This window comes from Perognathus longimembris, chromosome 6, assembly GCF_023159225.1.
Source record: "Perognathus longimembris pacificus isolate PPM17 chromosome 6, ASM2315922v1, whole genome shotgun sequence".
Classification (NCBI taxonomy): Eukaryota; Metazoa; Chordata; class Mammalia; order Rodentia; family Heteromyidae; genus Perognathus; species Perognathus longimembris.
In genome coordinates this window covers 15670284-15684012 of record NC_063166.1, presented here as the reverse complement: position 1 = coordinate 15684012, position 13729 = coordinate 15670284, and the positions used below count along the sequence as shown (strand labels likewise).

Genomic DNA, 13729 nt, shown 5'->3' with positions numbered 1-13729 from the left:
GTTGGAGATATTTTTCTTTCCAAGTTTTTTTTTTTATTTTTTTTAATTTATTTTTATTTTTTGGCCAGTCCTGGGCCTTGGACTCAGGGCCTGAGCACTGTCCCTGGCTTCTTCCCGCTCAAGGCTAGCACTCTGCCACTTGAGCCACAGCGCCGCTTCTGGCCATTTTCTGTATATGTGGTGCTGGGGAATCGAACCTAGGGCCTCGTGTATCCGAGGCAGGCACTCTTGCCACTAGGCTATATCCCCAGCCCTCTTTCCAAGTTTTATACCCTACAAATGCCTAAAAATTATGTATTAAATAAAAAATAGCCAATATGCAAAATTCCTTTTTAATTTTATTGTTAGAAAGTAATTGGAATGCTTACCTAATAAATCTTGAGTAGTTATTTAACAAATCAGTAGATAGGTGATGTGTTTAGCAGTTACATGATATTTCCTAAATGAGGGTTTTCAGTCATTAAAAAATAATAAAATCTATATCAGGAATTTTAACTATGGTTTTCTAAAGTAATTTTCTGTGCTGTCATTTTTACCCTTAAAGTTTTAATCCATCAAAAAATTCTAGGAAATTGAAGATAGTATTGGTTCTGTTTCTGTAGCAGAATCTCAGTGGAATTGTTTTGCATGGCTAACATGGATTAAAATGATTATTTTTTTTTAATTTAGCTTTTTTAGATACCATTTAAATGATGGTAGAAGTATTCTTTCTTCCATGACATTTTCCTTTGTTATTCAAACACATGGAAGTGGTTTTAGTGAGATTTATTGATTTTTAAATAACGTTTTTCCTATTTTAAAAACAAAAACCTTGGTTTTTGCCTGGGCACCATGGTACAAGCCTGTAGTTCCACTTACTCAGCAGGCTACAACAGAAAAATCACGAGTCTGAAGCTGCTTCATTACACAGTGAGAACCTACCTTAAAAATAACACAAAATCTTGGCTTTTAACCATTCTTTTTTTAATTTGCCAAAGCAGGATGGAAAATCATAGAACTTGTGATGTTTTATTGATAATAACCATTTCAAATACTATACTATGTTACCGATACAATCAAGGAGAATACCTTTCTCAAACACCTAAATTTGTACCTGTAGGCCATGAGAGTTGATAGTCATACTTATGATTTTGTAGATTAAGTTATTTCTGTATGAAACAGTAGGAAAATATATTGAGAATGGATTGTTTATAGAAGACTTCTTTTATTGTGTCACATTTCTTAAATGTAAAGATATTTTTTAATGCATACTTAAGTATGCATTAAAAAAAAGAGCAATCAGGAATGCAAAGCAGATTAGGCCAGCTTTCAAAGAATAACTTTCTGATGGAGGAAATCTATGCAATATTTTATGTATTCTACATGGTCAGTTTCAGAATTAATTTCATAATCTATCCTCCCCTACTTCTGAAAGGTTCAATTTGATTAAGAACTGGGAGAGAAAGTCGAATGACATTTCCCATGTTGGCTGACAGCAAGCTCATGGTCTTTAGTAGGAAGACAGGTCATGTGAAAGGTAAGTCCCTGACAAGTTGAATTCTGTGAAAATCAAATAACTCTAAACAGAACAGCACTGTGAAGGGTATTAATTGCAACTTTGGGAATTATTCTCCCAAAGGCCCCAGTCAAGGAAAGAAATTTCCATTCTTCTTTGTGTTTCTATAAAGGACTCCTTTGCATGGGGAAAAGGGACATTAACACCCTGATACCAACATCCTGGAACATCTTTTAGAGAACGTGAACTCCCTCAACTGTGGCAATGATGGCCACAGTGATTTTCGTATTCATATTCCATAGTCATATTCATTAGCTTCGCCAAATGGCACAAGGAAGCAAGTAGGCTGATATTTGCAGATTGCATATCAGGCACAGAGCTTGTACATCAGCTTACACATTCTGAGATAATAGACAGGAGAGAATGACAAGAATCCTGGACAAAGTATAAGGTCAGTACTGTGGGGTGGATGGAATATGTTTAAAAATTAAGCAGACAGCTCCTGTCATTCAAATTGCTAAAAAAAAAAATGTCCAACCACTTCTTTTGAGAAGACTGCTACAACCCAAATCATAGAAGAGATGAAGAAATATTGTACCTACCTCTTGCTTTTCATTAAGATAATGAGGAGTTCAGGCAACTATATAAGGGGGGAAAAATAGTCTGTGTCTGAGAATATGCACATAGCATTTGAATTCAGGTATTTTGTATATAGCCCCTTGGATCTTTCCTACATTTTACATTTAAGAGTCAAAATCATAACATTTGAGTTTTATGTATTTCATCAAAAGCCTGAAAGTGGATCTGTTGTGGTTAATTTTTTTCCCCCATGTTGTCCCAGAGTCCAATAGGAAGGTCTGGCTGTAGTGGGAAGACAGAGTCGGCATAACCCAGCTATTTAGAAATATTTAAATGGTAGGTTGCCATAGGGAAGAAAAATTACCTGTTTAACTTAAGATTAAACAGATTGATAATGCACAGTAGAAAATAAGCAATGCAAAGTCCAACTATTTGTGTATTTTATTTTTTTTTACAAAAAGATAAACATACAATGAATTTGTCATAGGACTACATACAATGTTCACATATATTAAATTATTTTTAGTATTCGTAAATATTAAGTTAGAAGTTGCATTATAAACAACAACTTCTGAAACACACAAAGTATAAATTATGGTTAGAATTTGTGGTCCAGTTACTGCCCTAGAGCATAAACTTTTTTTTACAAAGAAATTATCTTTAAGTATTGTTGTGCAGGTCTGACAGCCCGGTGGTACATTTATTTTACTTTCTTTTTTAAAATTAATTTTATTGTGAAAGTGATGTACAGAGGACTTAAAATTACATACAAACGGTAGTGAGAACATTTCTTAACTTGGTACATTTATTTTCCATTCTCCACACTACAGCCAGGACTCCTTTACTGTTTTCTGCACCCAAATATCCTCTATTTTTCTTGCCTATCTCTACATTTTCTCAAGCTCTCGAACTACCTTTTATATTATTTATTAATATTATTACATTTAATATTGCAAACATGATTTACTAGCTTCTCTAGGCTATATTACTCTCTATTAATTAGCATTGCTCATATCACAAAAAACTTATGAACTAGTATGCATGTGTAGATGTGTAAGTATCTGTTTATACTTCTATTTGGATATTGTTTTTATCTGGAACATGGATGCTAAAATGAGTAAATTGATATTCTACCTTTTCTTCTCATATTTGAGTAGTGTTGATTTTTTTCAGTGAATGTTCTGTTAATTCCAAATTTCATTTCTTCATATTGGAAACTCTCATCTGTCTATCTCTATTTATCCATCTATGTATAATGACAAAAACTATAGATACTCCTTTTTATATAACTGCAAAATTCAAATCACCTATAAGTGTAAAAGGAGAATAAATTTGAAACTTCTGTATAAAATAGCTTTTGTAAAAAAAAAGAAAGTCCTTTCTAGCCATGAAATACCTTGCTGTTTGAATATCTAAATGTTGATCATGTAAATAATGAAAAGAACTGGAGAAGGTATTTACAGTATCTATGACAGGATATATTTCTGAAAGAGACCTAGAAGGAAAATGATAAAGATTTTACTACTGTAAGACACACAAAATTACCTTCTTAAGAGACATGCCTCTATTTTTTTTTTTGCTAGTTCTAGGGCTTGAACTCAGGGCCTGGGTGCTGTCTCAGAACATTATTACTTAAGGCTAGCACTCCACCACTTGAGCCACAGCTCCCCTTCTGGCTTTTGTGGTGGTTAATTGGAGCTAAGAGTCTCATGGACTCATGGATGTTCCTGCCTGGACTAGCTTCAAACCACAATCCTCAGACATCAGCTTGCTGAGTAGCTAGGATTACAGGTATTAGCCACCTGTGCCTCGCTAAGTGGCATACCCTTTTCTCCCATTGTTTGCCAATGTTTGACAATATGTGGGCACTCTTTGAATTATATATGATTCTCTTTTCAGAAATAGGAAAACAATGAATGATGTGGGAAACAATGCTACTTCTGAAGACTATTTTATTCTACTGGGATTTTCTAAATGGCCTCACTTGGAAGCAGTTCTTTTTGTGGTCATCTTGATCTTCTACTTGATAACATTGATAGGCAATCTATTCATCATCATCTTGGCACACCTGGACTCTCACCTCCACACTCCCATGTACTTCTTCCTCTCAAACCTCTCCATTGTGGATCTCTGCTACACCACCAGCTCCATCCCCCAGTTGTTGTTCAACCTCTCTGGCCCTGATAAGACCATTTCCTATGCTGGATGCATGATCCAGCTCTATTTCTTCCTTGCTCTGGGAAGCACAGAGTGTGTGCTGTTGGTGGTGATGTCCTATGACCGCTATGCAGCTGTGTGCAAACCCTTGCATTACACTGTGCTCATGCACCCTCGTTTCTGTCACTTGCTGGCGGTGGCTTCCTGGGTAAGTGGCTTTACTGCCTCAGCATTGCATTCCCTGTTTACCTTCTCTGTGCCACTGTGTGGTCGTCACCAAGTGGATAATTTCTTCTGTGAAGTTCCAGCACTATTGCGATTATCATGTATCGATACCCATGCAAATGAGCTGACTCTCATGGTCATGAGCTTGGGTTTTGTTGTCATACCTCTCATCCTCATTCTGACATCTTATGGCGCCATTTCCAGGGCTGTACTGAGGATGAAATCAAGCACTGGATTTCAGAAAGTTTTTCGGACATGTGGAGCCCATCTCATGGTGGTGGCCCTCTTTTTTATTCCAGTCATGTATATATACCTCCAGCCTCCAAGTGAAAATTCTCATGATCAAAATAAGTTCATTGCCTTATTTTACACTGTTGTCACACCTAGCCTCAACCCTCTCATCTACACCCTCAGAAACAAAGATGTAAGAGAGGCAGTGAGGAGGCTAATTATGTGAGAGTGGGAGGTGTAACTCAACTCACATATCCTCCAATTAAAAAGGATAATTTTATTGTTATTCAGGTGTCGTGCAGAGGCGTTGCCATTTCATAAATCAGGTAATGAGTACATGTTTTTGGACCATGTCAACCCTTCCTTTGCTTTCCCCCAGTTTCTGCCCATTCACCAATTTTTTGCTCAAAAGGTCTGGAGAATTTTGGAGGATGACCTCTCCTTGAGATTTCGGTCCACAACCATCAAGCATAGATGACATTAGTTTAAAATTTTCAGTTTCTGTTGGCTAATTTGGAAGCTAGTATCATTTTGATGTACTCGTTAGCTTTAGTACTGACAGTTACCAATTTTTTTTTTATTTTGAAAGTTCTCTATTTCTATTCTTTGGAATGAAGTTCATATATATAATATTTTGACATCTATATGTCAATGTTTGCTTGTGTCAGTAAGAAGAGATAATTATAGACATTTTTGAAAGTATTATGAACTTCTGAATCTAACAGCAATTAATAATAATTAATACATTGGGGGGAATGCAAGTATATACAAATGTATTAACTGAAACACAGTAAAATCAAGGAAGATCTCAAATAATGCAATTCCTTAGAAAGGCAAAAATCAAAGTTCAGCAAAATAAAAGACCAGGAAGCAGGCACTCAAAAGGGGTGGGATGGGGCCAAGGCGAGAGGAATAAACAAATGAAGAGGAGAAGAAGGTGAAGATGCGATCATGAATCCAGTGTACAGCCTACAAAATTAAGAAGAGTAAGGAGAGAAGTGGGCAGGGGAGGGAAGGGTGAGAATGTTGAAGGCGATGACATTAATCAAGATGTATTGTATTCACAAACTGTTTTGTTAAATGACAACAGCAACCTCTTTGTACACTACTTACAGATATTGAATGAATAAACAAGTAAATAAATATAGAAAATCCAAAAATTATGTATTTTTCATACACTGAGACTTGGGCTAAAAGATGTTGTACTTATTGGACAGGCCTTATATTTAGATAAAGATGTCACAATAGAAACAAGTGATAAACACATTGACTAAACCATCTACTATATATAATACAGGTGTATGGAGAAATTCTTAGGTGAAACACATATTTGCAAGATACAAACTTAGTAGATCTAACAGTTTCTTGGAATTTTTTTTTTTTTTTTTGGTCAGTCCTAGGCCATGAACTCAGGGCCTTAGCACTGTCCCTGGCTTCTTTTTTGCTCAAGGCTAGCACTCTGCCACTTGAGCCACAGCGCCACTTCTGGCCATTTTCTGTATATGTGGTGCTGAGGAATCGAACCCAGGGCCTCATGTATACGAGGCAAGCATTCTTGCCACTAGGCCATATCCCCAGCCCAGTTCTTGGAATTTTTAAAATTTATTTTTAAGCAGTTCTACAAAGGAGTTGACATTTAACAATGCAGTTTCTGACTCCAGTGCATCTCGATTAATGTCACCCCTTTCAAAATTCTCACCCATCCTAGTCCATCACTTTGACAGTGCAAAAAGTTATCTGTTCAAATGGTTGATTTGTTCATCCATCTACTTTCTCACGTAACATTTTTCAATTTACTTCATTACTTAAGTCTCTTTCTTGTGTGGCACTAGATTTGAACTCAGGGTCTCATGCTGGCTAAACAATTGTTCTACCACTTGCATCATACTTCTAGCCCTTTGTCCATTAGTTTTTGTTTAAATAAGGTCTTCCTGTGTGAACAGAATATGCCTGTAGGAGCAATTGCATCATCAGATAAAAGATGAAATATTTGCATATGAAATAACTTGTTGGCAATAGTGCTAATAAGTTAAGGTAGCTTTCAAGTCATCCCAAGCGGAAAATTCCATGAAACTTCATTTCTCATTAAGGAGCAGAAATGTCAGACTGATAGCATTGCTCAAGTGGTACAGCTCCAGCTGTGAGTGAGAAAGCCAAGGGAGAGTGTGAGGCCTCGAGTTTAAACCCTAGTACAGTGAACTCTTAACATGATAACTTTTAGTCAATAGTACTAGTTTAACAATTGTTTATATTTATTTTTCAGAAATATTAAGTATTATTCACATAAAACTGTAGCTATTTAAAGTGCTCAATATGATGAATTGAGATACATGATTTGATATATGGCACATAGTAAAATTATTACTGAAAACGAATACAGCATTATATTGTGTGAATATGTGTTAGTATTAAAATTATGTGTGACAGTAAGTAGTAATTTTTTTTTTCAGAATCTCATGGACTTTATTACATCATGTGAAATATGTTATTTCTCCTCAGTTTTCAGAGAGTTTCTTTAGGAGTGGTACCCTGACTTAATAGTTGTTCAAAAGAATTCTTTAGCAATAAAGAATTATGTTAGGAAAACTTTTTCAATCTACTTGATGCTATTACCTATAAACTACCTTGTGGTATATGAAAGATAATGACAGGGAAATATAAGCACTGAAGATTTTATTTCCTGAAAGATAAAGATAAAGAGGGTATGGATGGTAAGTGATACCAGAAGTTGAGTTGTGGAGAGAAAAAGAAGTTAAGTGCCACATTGCATGCACAGTAGGGCAGCATCTGTATCTAGAGTATGAATGTGAGAGCATTGCCAAGTGTGTGGTCTGTGATGTCATCTACTGGAAGGTCTTGCAGATGGTAGCACATTTTCCATGGATGTCAACCGTCAGCAGGCTGTGCATTACCATATTCAGTGCCAGGAATGTGCTGAAGGGATTCCTAGGTAGCACTAGGTTGGGGTCCTATTTGGGTTTTAGATAAGACTACATAACATTGGTGGGATAGAGCCTGTTGGGAAGCCCATATTTAGTAGTGAAAACATGGCTCCTTGCAAAACACTAGTAGGAGAATCTGACAATATATACTGAATGGAGGAAACCATTCCTGCTTCTCAGGACAGTAAGCAAATGAAATGTGCGAAAAATCACAGAGAAAAATAACTCTAGAGAAGGATAGTCAGAGTAAACTGATATATATTGATATATATACACACACTAAATATAATATAACATTACGTGTAATGTGTGTGATATTAATATATGTTTCTGAAATATTAAAAGGCTGATTTTTTAACAAATTAATCACGAGCCCTTATTGTAACTGGGAATTAGGAAGAAATACTTAGATAACCCAATACAACCCATTGCTTTCCTGGTGCACATAGTTCAAAGCATTTTGCACTTCGGTTGGATTATTGATTCATTGTAATTTTGGAAAAACTGAAATAACATTTAGACAACATTGCTGGGAAATGATTCTAACCAGAACAGGTCCTTGCAGGACATTAATTGACACTTTGGGATTTACCCTCCCAATGGCCCAGTCAAGGAAATGCATTCATGTTCTTTGTTTCCACAAAGGCTCCATTTTCTTTTAAACGCAAATCTATCCCCTGATACATTGAATACTCTAGTGAGCTACAAGAAAATATTTTCACCTTATTCATTGCTTCATTTTCAGCATCAATAATGATCACAGATAGATTCAGAATCTACTGATCTTCAATAGTGGGCCAGATTCTAAGGAGCAGGCAGCCATTGGTGCTAGTGACTTTAAGAGAACAACAGTGACACTGGACAGACATTGGAGAGAGACACTAGTGGAGTTGTGCAAGTACTGCTGAAGATGAGGTAAGAATATGAGAGAAGTTATAGGATCAGAAAAATAAAAAAATATTGTCCACTGACAGAGTGGGGGAAAAACGATTGCTTTTATCTCTACAATATTGACTGCTGACCCTAGAGAGGAGAATTTATCCTCAGACTCCCAATGCAACTTTTAATAAAATATTTATTTCCTATACTTTTCAGTAAGAAGAAAATAAAACCACAAACTCCTAGTTTCTTCCTGGTTTTATGTGATATTTTATTCCTTATATTCTATGCTTTGTAAGAATGCAACTGATGGTTCCTACATTGAATCAGTCAACAGCTGACTTTAGCCAATGTATTGAATCATGGAAACAACAAACTAAATATATAATAAAAAGTAACTAAATTTGGGGCCCATATGTCTCATGGTATTTTGTTTCCCATTCTAAGGAATTAAAACCCTGAAAAAATATCCATCCTCTCTCAAATGGTAGTAATTTCTGAGTGGGGCAATTCTCTTTATTTACTGTTTGATTATTGCTGTTTGGAGTTTCTGTATTTCTGAAGATTAGCCATTCCCGACATCTTTTATAGGGGCTGCAGTTATAGAATATGAGAAATTAAGAAACAGTGCAAAGAGTACACTACCCCGGGTGTCTTTACTCCGATTTCTGTCTTCTTGTGTCTTAGCTTAGTAGGAAGCATGATATCATTGGCCATTGAAGGATGTGACAAAGTTGTAGGCAGAGAGTTCAGAGAGAAAGGAGACATAAAAATGGTGGTTCACTTTGCACAGTCACAAATAGCTATATGACAAGAGTCAGTATTCATCTTTCCAAGAAAAGATTAAAAACTTCCATGAGAAAAACAATCAAACCCACCTATAATCCAAATGACTCAGGAGGCTGAGAGTCAGAGGATTGTAATTTGAGTCCAGCTTTAGCAGAAAAGATCCATTAGACTCTGTTTCCAAAATAACCAGCCAAAAGCAGAGTTAGAGACAAGGCTCAGGTGGTAGAGGACAAGCCATACTACCAAGTAAGCCAGGAAATCTCAAGGCTCTGAGTTCTAACCCTAGTACTTTACCTCCCAACCACATGTAAGGACATGTGGATTATATTTTTCTCTATTGGCATATATTAAATTGTTTATCAGGATGCTTCCACATGTACATATAATATACTCTGATCTTATTGTCCCTTCTATTATACTTTCTTACTTCCTCCCCAGTTCCCTTTTACCTTCCACCTTCCTAAAATTCCTTCTTTTACCTTACTAACCTTGGTTGTTTTGTTTTGTTTCCCTCTAGCTTCCACGGATGAAAGAAAACAGGCAGTACTTTGTGAGACTGGATTAATTCACTGAACATGACATTCTCCAGATTGCTTCATTTTCAGAGAATGACATAATTTCACTCTTTCTGATGCTGAGTAAACATCATACTACATTTTCTTTGTACATGCATCTGTTGATGGCCATGTAGACTGATTACAGAATGTGGCTACTGTGATAAACATGAGTGTTGAGGCATCTGCATGGTAGGTTGACTTTGATTTAGGGAGGAATATTCCCCAAAGTGGTATGGCTGGATCATATAAGAGTTCTCTTTTTAATTTTTGAGGAACCAATACACACACACACACCATCTAAAAACAAAAACACCAGAATCAGTCACAGTACACAAAATGACAAGAATCCTTTAATTTCATTAACTGTTCATATTTCCTTTCTCCCATCCAAGTACTAACCAGGCCCGACCCTGCTTAGCTTCTGAGATCAGACAGGGTCAGGCTGGTATGGCCGTAGACTCATATTTCCTTTCTGAACATGAGAATAAATCCTCTGTAGTCTACTTAGAATTGACATCCTGTTTGAGTTATGGGCCACATGTAGTGCAGAAGACTTCCTCAGGCCTGTGTTTAGTTCCTCCAGTCCTGTAGCTGATGCACCTCCCACTCTAAGTTCTGTCATCAGCTCTTCTTCCTCCTCCTTCCCTTCATACCTTTCCTTCCTTCTATGTTCTCTCAGTGGGTTTTTTGTTCCTAACCTCACATTTTTCTCTTTTAAAATGTATTTATGCCCACTTCTCCTTGAGGAGCATTCCAACAATCTTTTCTCCAGATTCTGAGCTTTATAAGAGACATTAAAAGGTTCTTTAAATTCATTGCTCTCCCTCTATTATATTCTTTTTTTTTATAGCACATTATCTTTTATTTATTTGTGTGCCTTCTGGCCTCCCATCTTCATGTCTGATCCTCTATTATATTCTTTCAGATGGAAAACAAATTAGAATATGAGGTTCTTAAGTAGTACATCTAATTGGAAATAATACATTCCACCCGGTATAACAAGTGTGAAATCACTTCTAAATTTGGCATTCCCTCTCTTTTTTATCTTCATAGAAGATTGTTTATTTGTGATTATTACGTTTTCTAGTAGCACATAAATAGTAACACCTTAAAAATTCTGAAAACTAAAGTCAGTTATTTCTTGTCAAATAGTACATTTTTTTAATGTAAATTGTCTTCCCTAGATAGATGAGGTATTTCTTCACTTACCAATTATATGAGTATAATCTTAGGATTAGAAGAATTGGATAGTTAAGATATTTCTTTCTGTAAAAGGTAAGTTATTGTATGAAATGTAAAGTATCTTGCACTTTGGGCAATCTTTTATTTTGAAAAAAAATCTCAAATTTAGAGAACAACTAGAAAAAGCAATACAAAGAACTACCATTTAGCCTAAATTCAACTTGAGCATCTATAGACATTTTTTGGAAACCTTTATTATCATCTGTCTGTCTGTCTGTGTCTCTTTGACTAACATCTATATCTGTCTCTCTATCCTCTATCAATCTATCTATGTCTATACATCATCATACCTTTATCACCTACTGGGCTAGCTATCTAGTAACATACTTATTATCACTTTTCTGGACCATTTCAGATTAAGCATAGAGATTCAGCATTGTTTACCAATTGCTACCTTGGCTTTTACTTTTTATGAACAGGGACACTATTTTACATAAACTCTGCACAATTACTAACATTGGCCATTCTAAGTAGGACACAACTATGTAATGAAATATTTAGGTATTTCCAGCTATCTAAATAATTTTAATATGCCTTTTTTTCGAGTGCTAGATTACACACTGAGACACCAACCACATTGATTTTCTTTCCTCTGCACCAACTTGTAAATCTTTATTGCCTTACTGATCTTGAGTTTTTCATTTTTTTTACTTTTTAATTTTTTTTGCCAGTCCTGGGGCTTGAACTCAGGGCCTGGGCACTGTGTCTCTGGCTTCTTTTTGCTCAAGGCTAGCACTCTATCACTTGAGCCACATCACCACTTCCAGCTTTTTCTGTTTAAGTAGTGCTGAGGAATCGAACCCAGGGCTTCATGCATGCTTGGCAAGCACTCTACTGCTAAGCCACATTCCCAGCCCCTGATCTTGAGTTTTTGAAAAGTCCAAAAAGTCTTGGCTTGAAAATGTATGTTTATTGACAGAATTAGGCTGTGTATTTTTGACAGGGTATTGCATCAGTGATATCATGTTCTACTCTGGGAGCCTCACATCAGCAGACACACAATGTATGTTCCACACTGATGATGTTGGCCCACGTTACCTGAATTGGTGAATGTCGATCTTCCACACACAAAAAAAACCTTACTATACTTCACACTACAATTAACAAATAATTTGTGGGGTTTCAATCAATTACCACTGATGGTTTCTCTTAGTGCTCACACTGTCCTAGAATTGAAGAGAAAAAAATTAAAAAATACACAATGATGGGTATAAGTAATATGACTTCTGAGAACAATTTCATTCTAAAGGGCTTTTCTAATTGGCCCAACCTGGAACTCATTCTCTTTGTGGTCATCTTGATCTTCTACTTGCTGACGCTGATAGGCAACCTGTTCATCATCATCCTATCATACCTGGACTCCAACCTCCACACTCCCATGTACTTCTTCCTCTCAAACCTCTCTTTTCTGGATCTCTGCTACACCACAAGCTCCATCCCCCAGTTGTTGTTCAACCTCTGGGGCCCAGACAAGACCATTTCTTATGCTGGCTGCATGATTCAGCTCTACTTTGTCCTTGCTCTGGGAAGCACCGAGTGTGTGCTGTTGGTGGTGATGTCCTATGATCGCTATGCAGCTGTGTGCAAACCCTTGCATTACACTGTCCTCATGCACCCTCGCTTCTGCCACCTGCTGGCTGTAGCCTCCTGGGTAAGTGGTTTTACTGACTCAGCACTGCATTCCCTCCTTACCTTCTGGGTGCCCCTGTGTGGACATCGCCAAGTGGATCACTTTTTCTGTGAAGTTCCAGCTCTGTTGCAATTAGCCTGTGTAGATACTCATGCTAATCAGATGACTCTGCTGGTCACAAGCTCTATTTTTGTCCTCATACCACTCATCCTCATTCTAACATCCTATGGTGCCATTGCCCGGGCTGTACTGAGTATGCAATCAACCAGTGGGCGTCAGAAAGTCTTTGGGACCTGTGGAGCCCATCTCATGGTGGTGTCCCTCTTTTTTATTCCAGCCATGTGTATCTATCTCCAGCCTCCAACAGAAAATTCTCAAGACCAAGGCAAGTTCATTGCCTTATTTTATACTGTTGTCACACCTAGCCTCAACCCTCTCATCTACACGCTCAGAAACAAAGACGTAAGAGAGGCAGTAAGGAGATTGATGGGATAAGAATAGTCTGTTTACCTGTGACATTTACCTTACAATGGTACATATCCTTACCAATGGATTATAAGTCCATCCATTTATCAGCACCACACCTTCACCCAGCTCTTAGTCTGCATGTATGACATTATCAATTTAAACAATCTCTTTTCAACTTCTTTCTTTCTAGGCTGAATGTTTTTATACTGTGTTTCTTTTCCATTTATGTAAAGACTAGATAAAATACCTGATGTATTGTCTCCAATACTCTTATTCATTTTTGAATGGCAAATAATCAGGAGAATTTTACCTATTTTCATACCATATTTAATTAGCAATAATGTAACTAGTAAGACTATAATTTTATGAATCATTGCAACTTCATTCTGAAGCACAGAATGGAACTTATCATCTCACATACCTTTTATGAATAAGGCATTTTGAAGTATATTTTGTATGGAAATATAGCTTGCCAAGCAATAGACTTCAGTAAATGTTTAGAATCTCTTTGAGACTGGGACAATATCCAAATATC

The 13729-nt window shown here is 36.6% G+C and overlaps 2 protein-coding genes across 2 annotated transcripts; both read left to right on the top strand.

Annotated features, from left to right (window-relative positions):
- Positions 1 to 3986: 3986 nt before the first annotated feature.
- Positions 3987 to 4913, top strand: LOC125353590 (olfactory receptor 2J3-like). Its single transcript, XM_048349279.1, has one exon. It carries the CDS (start codon positions 3987 to 3989, stop codon positions 4911 to 4913), a length of 927 nt encoding a protein of 308 aa, XP_048205236.1.
- A 7384-nt stretch (positions 4914 to 12297) lies between these two features.
- LOC125352212 (olfactory receptor 2J3) lies at positions 12298 to 13221 on the top strand. The gene has a single exon (XM_048347341.1). It carries the CDS (start codon positions 12298 to 12300, stop codon positions 13219 to 13221), a length of 924 nt encoding a protein of 307 aa, XP_048203298.1.
- The last annotated feature ends 508 nt before the right edge of the window (positions 13222 to 13729 follow it).

Coding starts and splice junctions, on each gene's coding strand:
- LOC125353590 (XM_048349279.1), top strand. CDS start 3,987: ATGAATGATGTGGGAAACAATGCTACTTCTGAAGACTATTTTATTCTA.
- LOC125352212 (XM_048347341.1), top strand. CDS start 12,298: ATGATGGGTATAAGTAATATGACTTCTGAGAACAATTTCATTCTAAAG.